The sequence below is a fragment of the Garra rufa genome, chromosome 2 (genome assembly GCF_049309525.1).
Source record: "Garra rufa chromosome 2, GarRuf1.0, whole genome shotgun sequence".
NCBI classification, from domain to species: domain Eukaryota; kingdom Metazoa; phylum Chordata; class Actinopteri; order Cypriniformes; family Cyprinidae; genus Garra; species Garra rufa.
This window is the reverse complement of record NC_133362.1, coordinates 48004047-48025363: the sequence shown is the minus strand read 5'-3', so window position 1 is coordinate 48025363 and position 21317 is coordinate 48004047. Positions and strand designations below refer to the sequence as shown.

The 21317-nt window shown below is 36.2% G+C and overlaps 1 protein-coding gene across 1 annotated transcript in view; it reads left to right on the top strand.

Moving 5' to 3' along the window:
* Window positions 1-9031: 9031 nt before the first annotated feature.
* The window catches only part of tp53bp2a (tumor protein p53 binding protein, 2a), a 43636-nt gene continuing 31350 nt past the window's right edge, over window positions 9032-21317 (top strand). Inside the window, exons 1-5 of the mRNA XM_073835251.1 lie at window positions 9032-9426; window positions 11937-12084; window positions 14019-14132; window positions 20933-21000; window positions 21168-21269. Of these exons, the coding sequence (XP_073691352.1) occupies window positions 9418-9426; window positions 11937-12084; window positions 14019-14132; window positions 20933-21000; window positions 21168-21269 (441 nt within the window). The 5' untranslated portion in view covers window positions 9032-9417. The remainder of the gene's footprint in view (window positions 9427-11936; window positions 12085-14018; window positions 14133-20932; window positions 21001-21167; window positions 21270-21317) is intronic.

Sequence of the window (21317 nt, the reverse complement as noted above, 5' to 3'; positions counted from 1 at the left end):
TGTTAAGTGCCCAACTAGGGTTGAAAACACACTTGACCATATGTATACCAACATTAAACATGCATACAGAGTTTTTCCTCTTTCTCATCTAGGCCACTCAGACCACCTTTCTTTGCTTCTCATTCCAGTTTATACCCCCCTCAGGATAAGAAGTAAACCATACAAGGTGACTGTTAGAACTTGGCCTAAGGAGGCTCTTGATCAGCTACGGGACTGTTTTGCTAACACTGACTGAGGCTTATTTTGACATCAGGACTGGATGTCACAGAGACAGTTCTATCTTACATTAGGTTTTGTATTGATAATGTCACTGTGGATAAATGCATACAAATCTTTTCCAACCAGAAGCCCTGGATGAACCTTCAGGTCTGCACACTTCTCAGAGACAGATATGCTGCCTTCAAGACCTGTGACAAAGCTCTGTACAGCGCTGTGAGAGCTAAGCTGCAGAGAGGGATCAAAGAAGCTAAGAAGGTCTACAAGAAGAAGACAGAAGACCATCTCCCAGGAAATGACTCAAGGCAGATGTGGCAGGGCCTACAGACCAGCATAAATTTCAGGGGTGGTGCTACTACTGCAGGGACATATTACTCTGCTCAACTGGCAGAGGAGCTGAACTGCTTCTTTGGATGTTTCGAGGCAACCCAGCAAAATACAGTCTTGTCACCTATACCGGCCTATACCAGAAAATAGCACCCACACACTCACTTTACAGCAGCATGAAGTGAGAAGAGTGAACCTGAGAAAAGCAACAGGCCCAGATGGGGTACCTGAAAAGGTACGTGCTGGCCATCTGGCACAGGTTTGCACCAATATCTTCAATCAGTCCCTGATACAAGCCATCATACCATGCTGCTTGAAGTCAGCTAATCTCCAAAGTAAGCCAATCTCCAAAATATCTTTGTTGAGCAGTCTTAATGACTACTGCCCAGTGGCACTTACACCGGTTATCATGAAGTGCTTTGAGAGACTGGTTTTGAACCATACCTGAAACACACTACACGATTTTTGGCTGTCCCAAATAAAAGATTGGCATCGTGAAACAATCATGGCGATTTCTGTGATCGTGGCTCCTAATCCGTGGTTTTATGTCTCACAGTGAGAGAGGTTCAAAGACGGCCGTTGTCACGGTCTTGCAACCAGAGATAGCCTACGATCAATTTCTGACAGTGTCATAAATTCAGCCTGACCATCGCAGGGTGTGTTTGCTGCTACAATCTACGTTTACTGATCAGCCAATAAAAATGCGACATGGCGCTAAAACGTAAACCTGCTTACCTCAAGCTCTTATTCCTTCCTTTCATCACTTTAACGTTTTTCAGCACAAATAAAAACTACAACTGCCAAAGTGTGATTCATTATGCTCTTTTTGTTTACCACTAGTGCATGCTGATGTTTTATTCTTCTATAGTAATGTGTGTCGTAGCCTACGAGTCATCGTACAGTTTGCATGCATGTTGTACCCAAGTTTATTAGATCCATGTCACACAGTGTGATCAGCAATGATCTTATAGGATTGCTAAAATCATGCAATAGCTAAAATCTCCCTTCCACCTCTGATGAGCATCAGTTTGCAGACAAGAGGGGCCTTCAAAGAATCATTAACACTGCGGAGAAGTTCACTGGCGGTCTCCATCCAACACTGAAGGATCTCTATAGCTCTAGAGCCCTCCGTGAGGTCAAAAATATACTAAAGGACTCAACACACCCTGGTTTTCCACACCCAGCTGTTGCCATCAGGTATGCACTACCGGTGCATTAAAACAAGGAGTAGGACATTTTACTTCAATATACACTGACCTCAGTGGCGTTCCATCCATATAAGCTGCGACTGCTCCGCATATCCAGGCCGTCTGAGAGAATAAGTTCATGGGTTAATTAACATGTACATGATTATAAGTTGAGATGTAATGTAAAGCTTAATAAATAGTTGGAAATAAGTACATTAAATAATTTATTTGACAAACAACAGTAATTTTCTGTAAATCTACATCAGTTACAGAAGCTTCCAGGCAAGCGGACTCTCCACAGCTTTCTCGTCTCTGCTCTATTGCTAAAACTCGTCAGGATTGATGCGCATTCTCTGTGTTTTGCCAGCATGCGCGTGATTTCATATGCGAGGTAAAGCTGTCCGTGAAGCGCTCACCCAAGCAGAAAAACACGCTGTTGGCTGTTACCGCCAGATTTCAATTGCCGAAAATTACTTTGTGTTTGATGCAAAACTAACTCGACTAAATCAAATGGGGGGAAAAAACATCGTAATTGTATATTTTCATGCTTTCTCAAGCAAAGTACATTGTAAAAGTCCACTAAAACATATCATAGACAGTGTTTAAGATATACGTTATTGTTATTGTAAACATGCCTAAGTGGTAAATTAAAATAAAAAAAGTAAATAAAAATTAATATATTGTTAAAAAATAATAACAAACAATCAAGGGAAAAAACTAATAAATAAATAATAAAAAATAAATAATCTGATTTCTTCTCTGATTTTTGTTTGCAATGTTACTTGGCAATATTTTAAAGATATTATTATTTTTGCCATTTTGCATGGTCGTAGTTTTAACTCCTATTCACTGGGAAATGGGAATTAATAAAATAATAATTCAGTCGAAGCAGAGACATATACACCGGTACACTGTTTGGTGGTTTTTACTTGGAAAAGCAGCTATAAGTTTTTTTTTAGCATGAAAAAAAACTATGGATAAACCTGAAATGATAGAAGGAGGATTGGAGATTAATTTAATTTACCAATAAGGTAGGAAATGTGCATACTTTTAAATCGACACCTGCCACAGTGCTTCCCTCGTTCAGTTTGCCCTAAAAGCCAATTGTGGGGTCTTATGCCGCGTTCCAGACAACCCGTAACCTGTGACTTCCCACTCGTGAACTCGTACTAGATCGATGTACTCCCAGTTACGAGTTCTGACGTAACATAGCCCGCAAAACAACAATGTCAGCCCTAATGGGTGCGGTGTTTATGCAAGTAGTACACGGTGGAAAAATAGAGCTTAGGACAATATAACGTTGCAATCAAATTAATAGTAATATCAAAATAATAATAATTCATAAATGTGCACAGGCAGTTTGGCGTGACTTGCCTGGAACGCTACAAAGTCGTGAGTCGTGGTTTGAAGTGGTGATTTACCAGTTAAAAAACCTGCCTGGAACGCAGCATTAGCACTCAGTATACCTGGCTAAAAAAAGTCACTGCTCGTCACTGACTGATCTCATATACACCAATCAGGCATAACATTATGACCAGTCAGGTGAAGTGAATAACACTGGTTATCTCTTCATCATGGCACCTATTAGCAGGTGGGATATATTGGGCAGCAAGCGAACATTTTGTCCTCAAAGTTGATGTGTTAGTAGCAGGAAAAATTAGGAAGCTTACGGATTTGAGCAAATTTGTCAAGGGCCAAATTGTTAGATGACTGGGTCAAAGCATCTCCAAAACTGCAGCTCTTGTGGGGTGGTCCAAGGAAAGAACCGTAGTGAACTGGCAACAAGGTCATGGGCGGCCAAGGCTCACTGATGCTCACTGATGTGGGGAGCGAGGGCTGGCTTGTGTGGTCCGATCCAACAGACGAGCTACAGTAGCTCAAATGGAAAGATGGAAAGGTGTCAGAATACACAGTGCATCGCAGTTTGTTGTTTATGGGGCTACATAACCGCAGACCAGTCAGGGTGCCCATGCTGACCCCTGTCCACCACCGAAAGCACCAACAGTGGGCACGTAAGCATCAGAACTGGACCACGGAGCAATAGAAGAAGGTGGACTGGTCTGAATCACATTTTCTTGCATGTGCATTGCTTACCTGGGGATCACATGGCACCAAGATGCACTATGGGAAGAAGGCAAGTCGGTGGAGACAGTGTGATGCTTTGGTCAATGTTCTGCTGCAAAACTTTGGGTCCTGCCATCCACGTGGATGTTACTTTGACACCACCTACCTACCTACCTTTGATAGAAACGGTATTCCCTGGTGGCTGTGGCCTCTTTCAGCAGGATAATGTGCCACAAAGCAAAGATGGTTCAGGAATGCACAAACAATGAGTTTGAGGTGTTGACCTGGCCTCCAAATTCCCCAGATATTAATCCAATCAAGCATCTCTGGGATGTGCTGAACAAAGAACAAACAAAGTCCAATCAATGGAGGCCCCACCACGCAACTAACAGGAGTTAAAGGAGAACTCCGGTGTGATATTGACCTAAAGTGTATTGAATCATGATACCGAGTGTGAACGTACCTTGCATATCTCATCTCGGTTTGTGTCCAGCTGTCCGAAATCTGGGGTCAGTTAGCCGATGCTCACAACAGGTTGTCAATGAGAGTCAATAGGGCATCGAAGAAGCCATGTAAATAAATCACTGTTTTACGCCATTTACGAGGCACAAAGTAGCTCCACACTTCATTGGTAGACTTCCAAGGGCCCTGACATTTAAAATGAGACATTGAGAACTCAGAAAAAGCACCGGTAGTTTATTTACAAGTAGATTTACCTCTCGTACCTTATTGCTTAAGTACAATACTACCAATTATTTATTTACTTTTATTCTGATTCCAAGACTTATGCCACAAAACCAGTCATAAGGGTAATTTTTTTAAATGGACTGAATAAATAAGCTTTCCATTGATATATGGTTTGTTAGGATAGGACAATATTTGGCAGAGATACAACTATTTGAACTATATGGAAATTGGGGGTACAAAAAAATCTAAATATTGAGAAAATTGCCCAAAAGTTGTCCAAATTAAATTCTTAGCTATGCATATTACTAATAAAAAAATTAAGTTTTGATGGTAGGAAATTTACCAAATATCTTCAAGGAACATAATCTTTACTTATCCTAATGTTCTAATGTTTACTGTATGTGTACTATAATTTTGACCCATACAATGTATTTTTGGCTTTTGCCACAAATAAACCTGTGCAACTTATGACTGGTTTTGGTGATCTATGTGACCCTGGACCACAAAACCAGTCATAAGTAGCACAGGCATATTTGCAGCAATAGCCAAAAATACAAAGTATGGGTCGAAATTATAGTTTTTTTCTTTTATGCCAAAAATCATTACGATAATAAGTAAAGATCATGTTCCATGAAGATATTTTGTAAATTTCCTACCCTAAATATTTTAAAACTTATTTTTTGAATAGTAATATGCATTGCTAAGAACTTCATTTGGACAACTTTAAAGGCGATTTTCTCAGGATTTAGATTTTTTTTTTTTTTTTTTTTGCACCCTCAGATTCCAGATTTTCAAATAGTTGTATCTCAAACAAACCATACATCAATGGACACCTTACTAATTTAGCTTTCAGATGATGTATAAATCTCAATTTCGAAAAATTGACACTTATGACTGGTTTTGTGGTCCAGGGTCACATATATAAATTATTGCTGAGGGGAAGCTTTCCTTTTTCATAGTACGTGTGTATAATGAAAATAAAAGGCATTCATTTATTCAAGTACCTAGGAATAAATCCTAACCTGCGATAAAGACCGAACAGTATGAAACATGGAAATGAGGAAAAACATAGCCCTGTATTCTGTTAGTATTCAGTATTTGGTTTACTATGTCAATGTTTACAATTTTAAGTGTGAAAAGTCTTTAAGTAAAAAAAGCACAATTTACATTTACATCGACTCCGAGCTTGATACTGTATAGGCCGACTATAGTTATTTCTGCCATGTTTGTTGTTTTGATTATTTTGTTTGGAAAATGTTTTTACCTCAGTTGTTCTCAAGTGCAAGTGTTGATTTAAAATACCTTCTTCATCACTGGCAAACGACAGGTCGCTTTCAGTCGATTTGTAGGTAACTATTTCATTTTATCTAGCGTTTTATATAGTTTTACAATAAGTCAGATTATTCCGCGCGTGCAGGAGCTGTCCAAATGATCCAGACTGATTTGCGAACCGAGGACATTTTACAAACTACTTTGATGATTGATTGAATTGAACCTACTGTCATTCATGAGTCAGGCACCGCAGTTCACAAAATGTAAACAGGAAACAGCGCCACCGCCTGGTTATTTGTGACAAGTGTCACTCTACTTCAAAATACATTGTCTGCTCCTATAAACATCAATTAAACAGCAATAAATCATAAAAAGGTTTGCAACTTTGCATATTTATATTCTGTAGGCTGAAACTATTTTTGTCACTTTTTTGTGTAACAAAATTGACTGAGTTTGAAGGATTTTGTGTAACAAAATCTGCACTTTCACACTGTATATGTTAGAGGCATTATGGTATATAATTGCAACAATCTAACATTTTTAACACAAGTGGTCATATTGTAAATATTTTAAGATGTAGAATTTAAGTTGTTTAAATACGTATTTTGTCATATTTTAAGAAAAGTTGTGACCTCCAGCTTTATGTCTGTGCTAACAACAATAAATGCCATGGTGAATTGTCTGTGGTGTTACTGTCTCCTTTTCAGAAAAAGTGGTAAATCTGCAGACATAAGTAGTTAGTACTAGTGCTTATAAGCACCAGGAACTATAACTAATTAAATGCAATAAATGCATTGTTTAAAAAACAAAACAAAACAAAACAAAACAAAACAAAACAAAAACAATCATTTTTACAAATTCTGTCTTTCTTTTTATCACTCCATAAAGAATGGCCTGCTTTTAACTGTTCTGGCATTGTGTTATTTGATCTAGCTGGCAAAGTAATGTCAACACACAAAGTCATTGCAGAGAGAATGCTGTTGCTGCACAGCACAGTCATGTCATATTTATTTGTATGGCATTTTTACAATATGCTATTATTTCAAAGCTAAAGAGAGTAGTCTATAGCTGCAACAAACAGCTCCAGAGCAGGTGAAAGAGCGAAAAATTGTTAATGATATTTTGTAGCATCTTGAACATAGTAAACATGAGTTTCACTTAGATTTAAACTGTCCTTTTTGCAACGCTTTTCATTTTGCCTTTACTTCACATTTATTTCAAGTATGACTAAGGCTCAATGATGACATTTTATTCAAAACGATGAAGTAGATTAATAGCACGAAAAAAAAAAGTTACAGAAAGTCTTACAATGATGTAGCATACTGTCTTTTTCCTTGTTACTTCACTACTAGTCAAAAGTTTTTGGACAGTAAGATTTTTAATGTTTTTAAAGAAGCCTCTTCTGCTCACCAAGCCTGCATTTATTTGATCCAAAATAGAGCAAAAGCAGTAATATTGTGAAATATTTTACTATTTAAAATAACTACTTTCTATTTGAATATATTTCATTCCTGTGGTCAAAGATTTTCAGCATCATTACTCCAGTCTTCAGTGTCACATGATCCTTCAGAAATCATTCTAATAGGCTGATTTGCTGTTCAAGAAACATAATAATTTTTATAATTATTATTATTAATATTTAAAACAGTTGAGTATTTTTTTTCAGGATTCTTTGATGATCAGCATTTGTCTGAAAAAAAAACTTTTGCAATATTATACACTATACCATTCAAAAGCTTGGAGTCAGTATAATGTTATTTAGCAAGGATGCTTTTAATTAATCAAAAAGTTGCTTTATTGATAATAAAGACAATTATATTATTACAAAAGATTTCAGATAAATACTGTTCTTCTGAACTTTTTATGCAAACCTGAAAAACAATTCTACTCAGCTGTTTTCAACAAAATTATAATAATAAATGTTTTTATTAGAATATGAGAATGATTTCTGAAGGATCATGTGACTGGAGTAAAGCCAAAATTCAGTTTTGAAATCACAGGAATAAATTACATTTTAAAATATATTCAAATAGAAAACTGTTATTTTAAATGATATTTTAAAATGTTACTGTTTTTGCTGTACTTTGAATGAAATAAATGCTGGCTTTGTGAGCAGAAGAAATATTGCTTTCTATTTGAATATTTTTTATTTCTGCATCCTGCAGCATCATTACTCCAGTCTTCAGTGTCACATGATCCTTCAGAAATCATTCTCATATGCTGATTTTCTCAATTTGGTCAAGAAACATGTTATTATTATTAATATTTATAACAGTTGAGTACATTTTTTTCAGGATTATTTGATGATTAGATCAGCATTTATCTAAATTAATTATTATTTTTTGCATTTTTGTAAAAATTTAGTAAGGATGCTTTAAATTGTTTAAAAAGTTTATTTAAAATGATGATAAAGACATTTATAATATTACAAACGATTTCAGATGAATGCGGTTCTATGAAAACCTGAAACAAAATTATACTCGCTGTTTTCAACTAAATAATAATAATAAATGTTTTTGAGCAGCAAATCAGAATATGAGAATGGTTTCTGAAGGATCATGTGACACTGAAGACTGGAGTAATGATGCTGAAAATTCAGCTTTGAAATCACAGAAATAAATTTTACATTTTAATTTTTTTTTGCTGTACTTTGTATCAAATAAATGCGGGCTTTCTTAAAAAAAAAAACATAAAAATCTTACTGTCTAAAAACGTTTGACTGGAATTGCATGTGTGTATGTTGTTGTATTTTATAATATCGTGTTATGGTTTTTAATAATTTAAGAATTGTTTTGTTTGGCATTGTCCACCTGTTAAAAAAAATACTGATTATGGTCAGATCGTTGTTTCCGTACTGCATATGTTTTAAAAGCATTTTCGGAGTTTGTATTTTGTCACAAATGTGTTTGCACAAAAAATCTAAAGCTACAAATGAATAAAAAATTCAAATAGTTAATGGTATTTATTTACACTGTAGCGTAGACAACGCTTTGTTTACTCGTTGCATGTGCACGTCTTTTCCAGCAGAAGTCTTCAGCGAGCAGAGTATCGAGCGCTTACAAACGTTTTGGTTCAACTGACTGAAAGTTTCGAAAAGCCTCGCTTCCCCCATCAACTATATGCCTCCTTGTATTAAATACTATTAAATATATATGGGGTACAAAACAAAATGATGTTCTAAGCGCAAAAAACAGCATGTTTATTTGTCGCCATCTTGCTCCGCCCCCAAGAACGAGGTTTTCCAGAGGGATGAGTTTCCCGTGCGTGACGTCAGGCTCTCTAGCAGCAGCAACAGGCGTCCACCGACAGCGGAGAACGAGACAAGAATATCGCGAGGAAGGAAAAACACTTTGAACTGCAATAAGACCAACTGAAAACTCAAGTTGTTTTGTCGTCTGATCATTTGAATGATTTCGTGATAAACAAAACAGTCATCGATGTTCGTGATCTGTCGTCCGATGTTCGCCAACAAAAACTCTCGCGGAAGGAAAGTTTGGGAAGGCCTCTGACTTCACGCCTCTCGGGACACTTTCATCTAATACAGGACAGGACGGTTTTTCTTAACATCTGCCTGGATTTTTAAGTTGATTAATACAGTAAACAGTCTTACATTCCGATCTGGATCGAAGTCTCGGTGGAAAAACATCCTCAGCGCGACGCGAAAATGATGCCGGTGAGCGACTAGCGATTTTGTTTTCGTATTATTTATATTTATAAAAGAGCTCAAGAGTGGAAAAACTCAGCAGGTTTTGCTTCTTTAATGTCTCATCTGAAAAGATAATACGTGCAATGTTGTCACTCATTTTTCATCTGACTTTTGTATTGAACTAATGTTTGTCGATATGTGTTACGTGAGGATAATTAATGCGTTATCACAGTAACGATCTAAGTGAAATATTTTCGTATTTTACCTCAAAAGCCTCTTATTCGAATTATTGTGCTTCAGTTCAGGCAAGTTAATTCAATTTAAAGGATTGTTTTTGTGTTGTCACTCTACAATCTCTATTGACTTATTTATTTCCCAAATTGAAAACAAAACAACTGCAAGCAGTCCAGACATTTCCGCCACTTTAACCTCTTACAAACAACCTTATGTTGCATACAATATGTGACCCTAGATTCGTCATCTGAAAGTTAAATAAATAAGCTTTTCATTGATGTGTGGTTTGTTAGGATAGGATGATATTTGGCTGAGATACACTATTTGAAAATCAGGAATCTGAGGGTGCAAAAAACAAAATCAAAACATTGAGAAAATCGCCTTTAAAGTTGTCCAAATTAAGTTCTTAGCAATGCGTGTTACTAATCAAAAATTACATTTTGATATATTCTACGGTAGGACATTTACAAAATATCTTCATGGAACCAAAAAGGATTAAAAAGGAAAAGAAAAAATGACTAATTTGACTCATACAATGTATTTTTGGCTATTGCTACAAATATACCTGTGCTACTTCAGACTGGTTTTGTGGTCCAGGGTCACATATCTCTTCCATGGGTTGTCTTTCCAAGACAAGATTATGACTTTACTAAATCAAAGCCGTCAGATTTGATATTCCAGTACTAATTTGGGGCTATTAGACATGTTAATTGTTTTAATTCATTAGGAGGGGAAGTCCTCATTGGCTGTCAGCAAAACAAACAGTCTGACAGAGCTGGGTAGATCACTTACAAATTATAATCCATTGCTGATTACAAATTACATGACAAAAATTGTGGTTAGTATCTGTTAAAATACACATTTTAGTTACTATAATCAGACTACTTTTGACATTATTTTTGATCTAACTTGTTTATCACATTGATTTAAACAGGACAATATTGTACCACATTCACATAAAATACAGAAAGAAAATACATTCCATTTGTCATTAACAACATGAAGTGCATTAAACCTTACATTTACGTCAAGGTTTCCCTCAACGAACTGCAGGGATGAGTTTATGAGTTTAATGAAAACTAATAATTCATTAAATCATAAAAAAACGTTAAATTAAAATAATCAATCAAAATAAAAAACTCACTACAAAATGTATGTTTTATTTGTTTACCTGCATGTCATGTGACCATTTCCAATGTCAGGGGTACTTCAAGTAAATATACTAGATGAAAGAGGAGCAGATGACAAAAACGTTTGTGAATTTGTGAACTGTAAAGACATAGAAATACATGGTTAAATAAACCTACAGAGTGATAATTCAAATAAAAATCATTGTGTTCATCAGTACTTGATGCAGTGTTGAAACACTTTTGCCTGACTGCAATCGCTCCTGAATAATGACTGATCTTTGTGTGAAAGTCCACTAAACTTAAAGACTTTCTGAATGTAGCAGTAGGCAGTTTTAGAAAGTAAAATTGAAAAATTGAAAAAGAGGAATTAGCTCGAATCAGTGTAATCTTGTAATCCATAAGAAAGTAACTAGTCTGATTGCAAGTATTGTAAAATGTAATTTAATCTAATTACAAGTACTTCATTTTTTTCAATCTGATTACATAATCCAGATTAGATGTAATCAGTTACTACTAGGGAAGGGTATTGTGACCAATTCGGCGATTCGATTCGATTCTTATTTTTATGGTTTCGGTTCGATTCGATTTCGATTCGATATCGATAAGCTATCAATATTTCATTTAAAATGTTAGTTTTGCAGACATGGGATCCATATTTTGATATAAATGCTGGTAACTGAAACTCTCCTACTTAAGTTTAATCCTGAAATGCACATCTACATTAATAATAGGGTGCACACAGTTGTTTATTTTAAACAAAACTTTTATTTTAAATGAACACTGTAACAAGAAGTCGTAAATATGTGCATCCATTGTACACCATGTAAACAAACTGCAAAGTGCACATTACTGTAAAAAAATGAAAAGACAGTAACAGTACTTAACTACAGCCTAATCATTTTTGATCACCAGATTTTTCTGCAAAAAAAGCAGCTGATGGTGACTGAAGATCGATTAAAATCGGAGAATCGATATTTTTTACCCAGCCCTAGTTACTACCCAGCTTTGCCATCTGATGATCTGAATCATGTGTTAAAGTCTGTGTAAAGTCAATTCTGAGAATTGTTTCTAAACACATTGTAAATGTTAGAAAAGCATTGCTGAAACATGTTACAAAGACTGAACTATGTAGTACCTAATTGTGGAGCCTCCACATCTGCTTGTGTTTTCCAGATGTTCCTGACTGTGTACCTCAGTAACAATGACCAGCATTTTACAGAGGTGCCCATCACACCCGAGACGGTGTGTCGTGACGTGGTGGAGCTGTGTAAGGAGCCTGGCGACGACACCTGCCACCTGACTGAAGTGTGGAGAGGCTCAGGTGAGGGTTTAGTGAAGAATGGGACATTACTCTCCCTCATCTGTTTCTGACCGGAGTCTTTCAGATTAGTTGAGTTTGGTTTCACAATGTTTGGATCTGGAGCTCCAGATGGCTCTGTGTGCATATAACAATCAGAGCTGGATAGATCACTTACAAATTGTAATTCGCTACTGATTCCAAATTACATGGCAAGAATTGTAATCAGTAACATAATCCATTACATTACACATTTTAGGTAATATAATCAGATTACTTTCAGATTACGTTTGACTTAACTTGTTTATCACATTGACTTAAACAGGATAATCTTGTACCATAATGATGTAAAAATACAAAGAGTGAGAAAATATATTCATTTCATTGTGCATTAAACATTGTTACATCAAGGTTTCCCAAACTGGGGTTTGTAAAGGAACTGCAGAGGGTTCGTGAGTTTAATGAAAGGCTAACATGTGATTACATCTGTCCAATTAAAATAAATCATTTTAACATAACAATCAAAATAATTCACTTACTAAAAAAATAATTTATGTTCACCTGCACACCACACAGGGCTCTACGCTTACTTTTCGTTTTAGGAGCACAGTCAAAATTTCAGGAGCACCTTCTAATCAATAATCAAAACATCTGATTTGGGAATCTGCCTTCCCATTACGAGGTGATATTTGACTCCTTAAAGTGATTTACAGGGGAATTTAGTTTTTACCTTTGTAATGGTATTTTTGGCAACTTTATTAAAAGTATGTCATCTTTTATGTCAATATTTTTTAATTATTTTTTTTAAGCTTTTTAAAATTTCTTATTAAAACACCAGAATAAGAACAAGAAGTTACCAACAAAATGAAATCAGTATTAACAAAATTAATCTGGAGGTGGCATAGAAGAACACAAAAGTGGCTTGTAGGTGTATTTTCATATGTTTAAGGAGGCTCAGAGGTGGCATGAGTGCAATCAAATTCATAAATCATGTTGAGATTAATGTTTTAAATATAACATTTTACATATAGAAATATTAAATGATTTAAATAACGGAAATGATACTTTAAAATGAAAATGAAATGAAATCTGCCAGTAGGTTGTGGCAAGTCACTGATTTAATTACTGAATCATTCATTCATTTGATTTGTTTAAACAACTGATTCATTCAGGAATAAAGCAAGCGAGTGTCTTTATGAATGGGACATTGAATCAGTGACTAGATTAGTTTAAAAATGCCTAAACAAAACAGTGCTGTGTTTGAATGGAGATGCGCAGCGGCTCAGTTGTGACCAATTTTGATGACGAAATCAGGCAATAGTGTTACAGTCAGACAACGTAAGTCACTTAATATTAACATCTTGTTTATTTAATCAATATCTTATTTACAAACTCAATACACAAATAGAGGCTCCCCTGAGCGCAAACACAAATATGTTGATCGGGTCGGTCGCACTGCTGCTCCTAAATATTCTTTCATAGTCGCACGCTGTAGTTTTTCAGCCGCAAATGCGACTGAAATGGTTGCACTGTAGAGCCCTGCCATATGACCATTAACCAATGTCAGAGAACATAGAGAAAATATTTATTTTAAAATCTCAGTGGTACTTAAAGGGGTCATTGGTTATGATTTCCCTTATACTCATTAAGTGCAATACTACACCAACATCAGACTCCACTTCCTAGCAAAGGAATCATCATCTGCATCACACTGACTGTGTGAAGCTCTGGAAAAGATTATTCTGCATAAAAATCAATAAGCTGAAGATCGGTTTCAATTGCCAGCAGCTGCAGTCCTCTTTCTGTTACGGCTTGTGGGAATTTAGCAGAACTAAATCTTACCACACTTTTGTTCCATGAATAGATAGTGCTATTGACAGGATACTAGATTGTTCCTTTCAACGGTGTGATGTGGATTCTACATGTGTATGAATACATGTGTGTGATTGTGAATGCAGAGCGCCCAATAGGCGAGAGCGAGAAGATGATGGATCTGCTGCTGCAGTGGGGAGAGAGGAGGCCTGAGGTTCGGTTCTTTATGCGTCATGGCAGAGCACCCAACCTACTGACAGGTAAGACCACACACTACACCAGCGCTTCAGACCACAGCTTCTTACCCTAGTGTTTACTGCTGATGAAGTACCAGGAAGGATTGGTATATTCATTTGTCGCAGTTAGCCTTCAGATTTACTACATCCCAAAAAGTGTTCAGAACCACTTGTGATCCCAAAACTCAGCCTTTAGCACAGACACACACACACTTACAGTGGGGTAAATAATTACTTAATCCCCTGCTGATTTTGTATGTTTGCCCACTGACAAAGAAATGATCAGTCTCTAATTTTAATGGTAGATTTATTTGAACAGAATAAAAAAAAAATCCAGAAAAACACATTTTAATAAAGTCATAAATTGATTTGCGTTTTAATGAGTGAAATAAGTATTCGACTCATTCGCAAAAGATGACTTGGTACTTGGTGACAAAACCTTTGTTGGCAATCACGGAGGTCAGTCGTCTCTTGTAGTTGTCCACTCGGTTTGCACACATCTCAGGAGGGATTTTGTCCCACTCCTCTTTGCAGATCCTCTCCAAGTCATTAAGGTTTCGAGGCTGACGTTTTTTTAATTGAACCTTCAGCTCCCTCCACAGATTTTCTATGGGGTTAAGGTCTGGAGACTGGCTAGACCACTCCAGGACCTTCATGTGCTTCTTCTTGAGACACTCCTTTGCTGCCTTGTCTGAGTGTTTTGGGTCATTTTCATGCTGGAATACCCATCCACGACCCATTTTCAATGCCTTGGCTGAAGGAAGGTGTCTCTCACCCAGGATTTGATGGTACCTCTCCCCGTCCGTCGTCCCTTTGATGCGGTGCAGTTGTCCTGTCCCCTTAGCAGAAAAACACCCCCAAATCATAATGTATCCACCTCCATGTTTGACGGTGGGGATTGTGTTCTTGGGGTCATAGGCAGCATTCCTCCTCCTCCAAATAAGACGAGTTGAGTTGATGCCAAAGAGCTGGATTTTGGTCTCATCTGACCACACTTTGACCCAGTTCTCCTCTGAATCATTCAGATGTTCGCTGGCAAACTTCAGACGGGCTGTACATGTGCTTTCTTGAGCAGGGGAACCTTGCAGGCGATGCAGGATTTCAGTCCTTCATGGCGTAGTGTGTTACCAATTGTTTTCTTGGTGACTATGGTCCCAGCTGCCTTGAGATCATTGACGAGATCCTCCTGTGTAGTTCTGGGCTGATTCCTCACTGTTCTCATGATCACTGAAACTCCACGAGGTGAGATCTTGCATGAAGGCCCAGACTGAGGGAGATTGACGGTTATTTTGTGTTTCTTCCATTTGCGAATAATCGCACCAACTGTTGTCACCTTCTCACCAAGCTGCTTGGCGACGGTCTTGTGTAGGTCTACAATCTTGTCCCTGACATCCTTGGACAGCTCTTTGGTCTTGGCCATGATGGAGAGTTTGGAATCTGATTGATTGATGGCTTCTGTGGACAGGTGTCTTTTATACAGGTAACAAGCTGAGATTAGGAGCAGTCCATTTAAGAGAGTGCTCCTAATCTCAGCTGGTTACCTGTATAAAAGACACTTGGGAGCCAGAAATCTTGCTGACTGATAGGGGATCAAATACTTATTTAACTCATTAAAATGCAAATCAATTTATAACTTTTTTGAAATGTGTTTTTCTGGATTTTTTTTAATTGTAATTCTGTCTCTCACTGTTCAAATAAACCTATCATTAAAATCAAAGAAATCATCATTTCTTTGTCAGTGGGCAAACGTACAAAATTCAACAGGGGATCAAATAATTGTTTTCCCCACTGTAAGTACATTCACCATGTGGGTTACAATCAAAATAAATTATCTAGTTCTTAAAAAAAGTATCAGTGCTTACTTGAAAAACATGATTTAGAACAAGTATTTAATGCTGGTCAACAAAATGTCAGCGGTTAATACAAATATCTGGTTATTATGACATTTTAAAGGTGCACTAAGTAATATTTGCAAAACACTTTTGACCACAGTGTCGGACCGAGTCAGCAGTAAGGGGCATGTCTAGTAATGATAACCAGAAGAGCACTGCAAAAATGCTTTTCTTACTTTGTCTTGTTTCCAGCCAAAATATATACAAATTCTTAAATCAAGAAGGATTATCCAGATGAGTAAAAAATATTTTCTTGTTTTCAGATAAAGCAAAGGCAAACATAAGTGTGTTTTTGCTTAGAACAAGTAAAATAATCTGCCAATGGGGTAAGCAAAAACAAATTTAAACAGAAAACAAGATTATTATTTTTTACCCCATTGACAGATTATTTAGCTTGTTTTAAGCAAAAACACAGACAATAATTAAGACAATGATTTTTATTAGTGTAGAAAATCCTTCTTTATTTAAGAATTTCTAGATATTTTGGCTGGAAACAACAACAACAAAAAAAGGCTATCAAAATAGATATCAAAAAAGCGGTGAGGTCCGGTTTGTTTTGGTGCTTCAAATATCAACTTCGTCTGGCAAAATTCACATAGTGCATCTTCAAGGCTGTGCCAAATGTTGGCTATGAAACTTTAACGCACTTCCTTCCATTTTGGCACTTCCTTCAGGTGGCATTGGCTCCTACAGCCTTGGACAAAAATATTGGATATTATTTTTAAAACATTGCACAACTCTATAGTAAATGTTTTGTAATATAAAGTGATTAAAGGGTTGTGAAATAAAAAATCACATTTTCCTTTTGACACATAGAAACATATTCAACTCAACAACTCAAAACCAAAAACACTTTTTATTGAAACCAAGCTGCCAAAATGGCTCGTTTTCTGCTTTTGGGTTTTTATGAACTGCCTGCACAGACATGGATCAGTGCCTCCTTGGCAGGATCACATGGAATAAAAACTGATTTAGATATCTGCTGAGATTTCCAAATTTTGTGTAGAAGAGCATTGTCTCCCCAAACTTTACAAAGGATTCTAACGTTTGGGAAGTGACTGTTTGTGTTCAATGTGTTGTGTTCAAATTTAACGAAAAGATGTGTTTGTCTTCTAAGAGGACCATTGTCCACGTATACAGCAAAGATTTAGTAGTGACAAACACATTTAATTATGGGAGTGCACCCACTAAATTGTTCTGTGAGTCACTGCTGAAATTATTGTTATTATTAACAGTGATAATGGACAGGAATATCTGACTGGTGTCAAAACACACCTAAGCATTGAGAAAAGTCTGTTTTGGCTGAATACGTTTAGCAGCTTTTGAGTTGCACAACTTAAACTTAAAGCACCTTTTCAGTTGTCATTTTTAAAACAATGTTTGAAATTACTTGATTTTAGATCTAAAAATATTGAATAATGTTGAAAACTTTGTCAACAAATGCACATGTACAGTAAAAATACATAGGATTGATTTAAGGCTCTTTTTTAAGGCTTATCACATCGTTTATGATGAATTACAATAAACGTATGGGGCATTGCATATGGAGGTTGGCTGATGTTTATGCTCATGTTCTCATGATCTGTGTAACACGATTCATCTGGAATGACGAGAGAGGATCAATGCTATCTTCCTTACCCTCATCTTCAAACATTTACGTCGCCTACAGTCTACACTTTCATTAGACTAACGGTTAATATTAAAGTTGTGTGTTGGATAGCTAGCTGCACTAACATGACTGCATAAAATAAACGATTGCTATCTACACATAGTCAGGCCTCTACGCTTACTTTTCCTTTAAGGAGCACTTGTGCACTCAACGTAAAAAAAAATAAAAATGAGCACAGACAAAATTTCAGAAGCACCTTTTAATCAATAATCACAAAATATGATAAAAAATTTGCCTTCCCATTATGAGGTGATATTTGACTCCTTAAAGTGATTTACAGGGGAATTTAGTTTTTACCTTTGTAATGGTATTTTTGGCAACTTTATTAAAAGTATGTCATCTTTTATGTAAATTTAAAAAATTTATTATATCTTTTAAGCTTTTTAAAATTTCTAATTAAAACAACAGAAAAAGAATGCGTTACCAATCAAATTAAATCAGTATTAACAAAATTCATTTGTACTACAGAGATGGCACAGAAGAACACAGAAGTGTCTCGTAGGTGTATTTTCATATATTTAATGAGGCTCAGAGGTGGCATGAGTGCAATCAAATTCATGTTGAGATTAATGTTTTAAATGAACGAAAAAGACTAGTAATAACATTTTGAATATAGAAATATTGAATGCCAGTAGTTGGTGGCAAGTCACTGATTTAATTACTGAATCATTCATTCATTTGATTAGTTCGAACGGCTGAAAAATTGAATCATTGACTCACTAGATTTGTTTAAAAATGCACGTTCATTCATAGACAAAACACTGCTGTGTTTGAATGGAGATGCACAGCGGCTCAGTTGCGACCATTTTTGACGACGAAATAGAGCAAAATCAGTCCATAGTTTTATAGTCAGACAATGTAAGTCGCTTTATATTAACTTCTTGTTTATTTAACTGTTGTATTAAATCAATATCTCATTTGTAAACTCCCATAAAAATCATTAAAAGCTGTCACTCATCTTAGCTCATCGCGATCTAACAAAGTTCCATTATAATCAATGAAGCTCTCTCCACTGCACAGTCTCTTATTTACACTCTCTCTACACTTTGTTTATGAAAGGATTCGTCAGATATGACTGTGATACATTACTCAACATTACAAAAAAATTAGTCGAGTCATTTGTTCATAACAAGGTTGTGCAACAAATTAATTTGTATAGTACATTTTGTACACGGTGGTAATTTAGCCAGAACAATGTTGAAGATACATATTTGGCTTATCTGTAAGATAATTGAATGGACTGGCCGTAAGGAGCACTGGGACATTTCCTAATGGGCGAGTTGTCCTGAAACAGTCATGAGATTATTCAACTGTAGATCTTAAATGACTAAATAGGTCCCTGACTGATTTTAGTCTCAGTCTGTTTACAACCAGAGGTGTCAGTTTTTTATGACGTAAATCATGGCTGGCGAACTCCTGTCCTGGAGAGTTCAGCTTCAACCCAAATAAAAACTCACCCGCCTGTAGATTCCTAGAAACCCTCCAGACCTTGATTAGCTCATTCAGATGTGTTTGATTAGGGTTAAAGCAAAACTCTGCAGGGCTCTCGAGGGCCAACGTTCGCCACCCCTGACATAAATAGATAAAGGTTCCTCTCTTGTTCGTTTACCCACAGACCTCTAAAACAGAATGAGACACGATGATGAAGTGATCTTGAGGAAAAAAATCACATCAAGTATGAACTTGTGTAAAAACCTTCAATATGACACAAAACATTATTTATAGTCATGAAGGCTCCTGGAAGGTTACAAATCAATATCTACAGGACCCAGTTCATGTAACACAATTTAATTTCACATCTGTGTGCACATACAAGATGTCCTTGTGTTCACAAACAACTAGATCAAAGCCCTGTGGAACAAACACAGAGTTAGCGATGCATTTGATTGAATGTTTCAGTATTACTTTTAACTTGACATGCCTCTTTAAAAAGGTAGCGCTCATGGCTTGAGAGCCATCAAACTGTTCAATAATGGCTCTGCTGGTTGACATACACCTAATATTAAAAAATAGCACAAGGAACAACAAAAAGGCAAAAGACAACATCTCAGTGTTGTCTTAAGGTTAGTGTTTGCTGGCAGAAACAAATGTACGACGTGTGCAACCTTGACCGATTCACAAACAAGCCACTCAACCCTTACTAAAAAGAAGTATACTTCAAGTTTATTAAGTATACTTAAGTAAAGTTCAAGTATATTTTTAAGTATACTTGATGTAGTAAGTACACAAGTATCAGTGTACTAGTAGTATACTTTTAAGTGTACTATTTCAATACCCCTTGGGACTAAATTGGCCCACTTTCTAGTATATAAAAGTATGCTTTAAGTAAAACAAGTGTAAACTTTGAGTGCACAACTAGTTTACATCTACGTTTCCAGTTTGTACTTCAAGTATACTAAAAGTGAACTTATAGGTATACTGATAGTTTATTAATTAAATACTTTTCTATGCATTTTTTAGTACACTTTGAAGTATAGTCTCAGTAAACTACTAGTTTAGTAGTTTTATACTGCAAGTACACTCATAAGTTTTCTTTAGGTGAACTTTACATCATACTTTAAGTTTAATACTATGTCTCTATTTAGGTATTAATTTGCATATATTTTGCTTGTAAACAAAAACGTTTTATTCTAGCTTCATGCATTCTTTTTTTATAAACACTTGAATGTGGGTAAGTTTCATAAATAAATCAATCAATAAATAACATTTTGAACAAAAAGCTAAAAAAAAACTATGCATGATAATCAAATTTAGTTGATCAACACCCCAAAGCTTGACAGTCATTATTACCTCTTCATGGGTCGACATTTTATTCCATAACGTTACACAGTTTTCCATTTCTATGGATTTGTCTGACGATTGTGTTAGATTACATGTGGAAGCATCTGTTGTTTGGGTTTCTTCTTCACTTGTGTTTTGTAAATTCTGTTCAGAAGATGTGTAATAGCACCCCTAGAGTATAACAATGAAAACACGGATTCTCAGAGCACAAGTATAGCTCAAATATATTTAGACTTTTCGAAGTATAAGTCAATTATACGGAAACGTCATTTTAAGTATATTTCTGAGAAGTATAAAAAACATTTTTTTAAAGCATTCTAACAAATCATTGATTAAATTAACATCTGACTCATTGAGCTGAAGTTTGATTTCATCATAAGACTGAACAGAGAAGTGTTTTCTGTATGTTGCCACATGCTATGTGTATTGACAAAATCCATAAATGAAGCTCAGGTGTTTTGTGCTTGTGTTTATATTTTTAGACTCCAGGAGCTGGAATCAGAAGAGGAACGGCGTCAAGAAGCCCACAGACAGACGGCCGGAGAATGGAGTGAGTCTGCCTGCTCTTGTGTGGTTTTCATTTCCTTGTGTAACATAATCCAGGTGCTGTGTGACTCTCACATATGAAAGCATGAGAGGAATGCGGTCTAGTCAAACAGGACGAGGACAAGCCTGTGATTATTTCAGAGTGTGATTGGCTCATGTGTTGTTGTGCAGGTGAGCAACCCCTGGATGGACATGACTCTCGCAGATCTGCAGGAAATGGCTGCCAGACAGCAGCGTCAGATTGACTCCCAGCAGCAGCTCCTGTCCTCGAAGGTATGGGATGAACACATCAGAACAGGGAAAACACACTAGTTAATATGT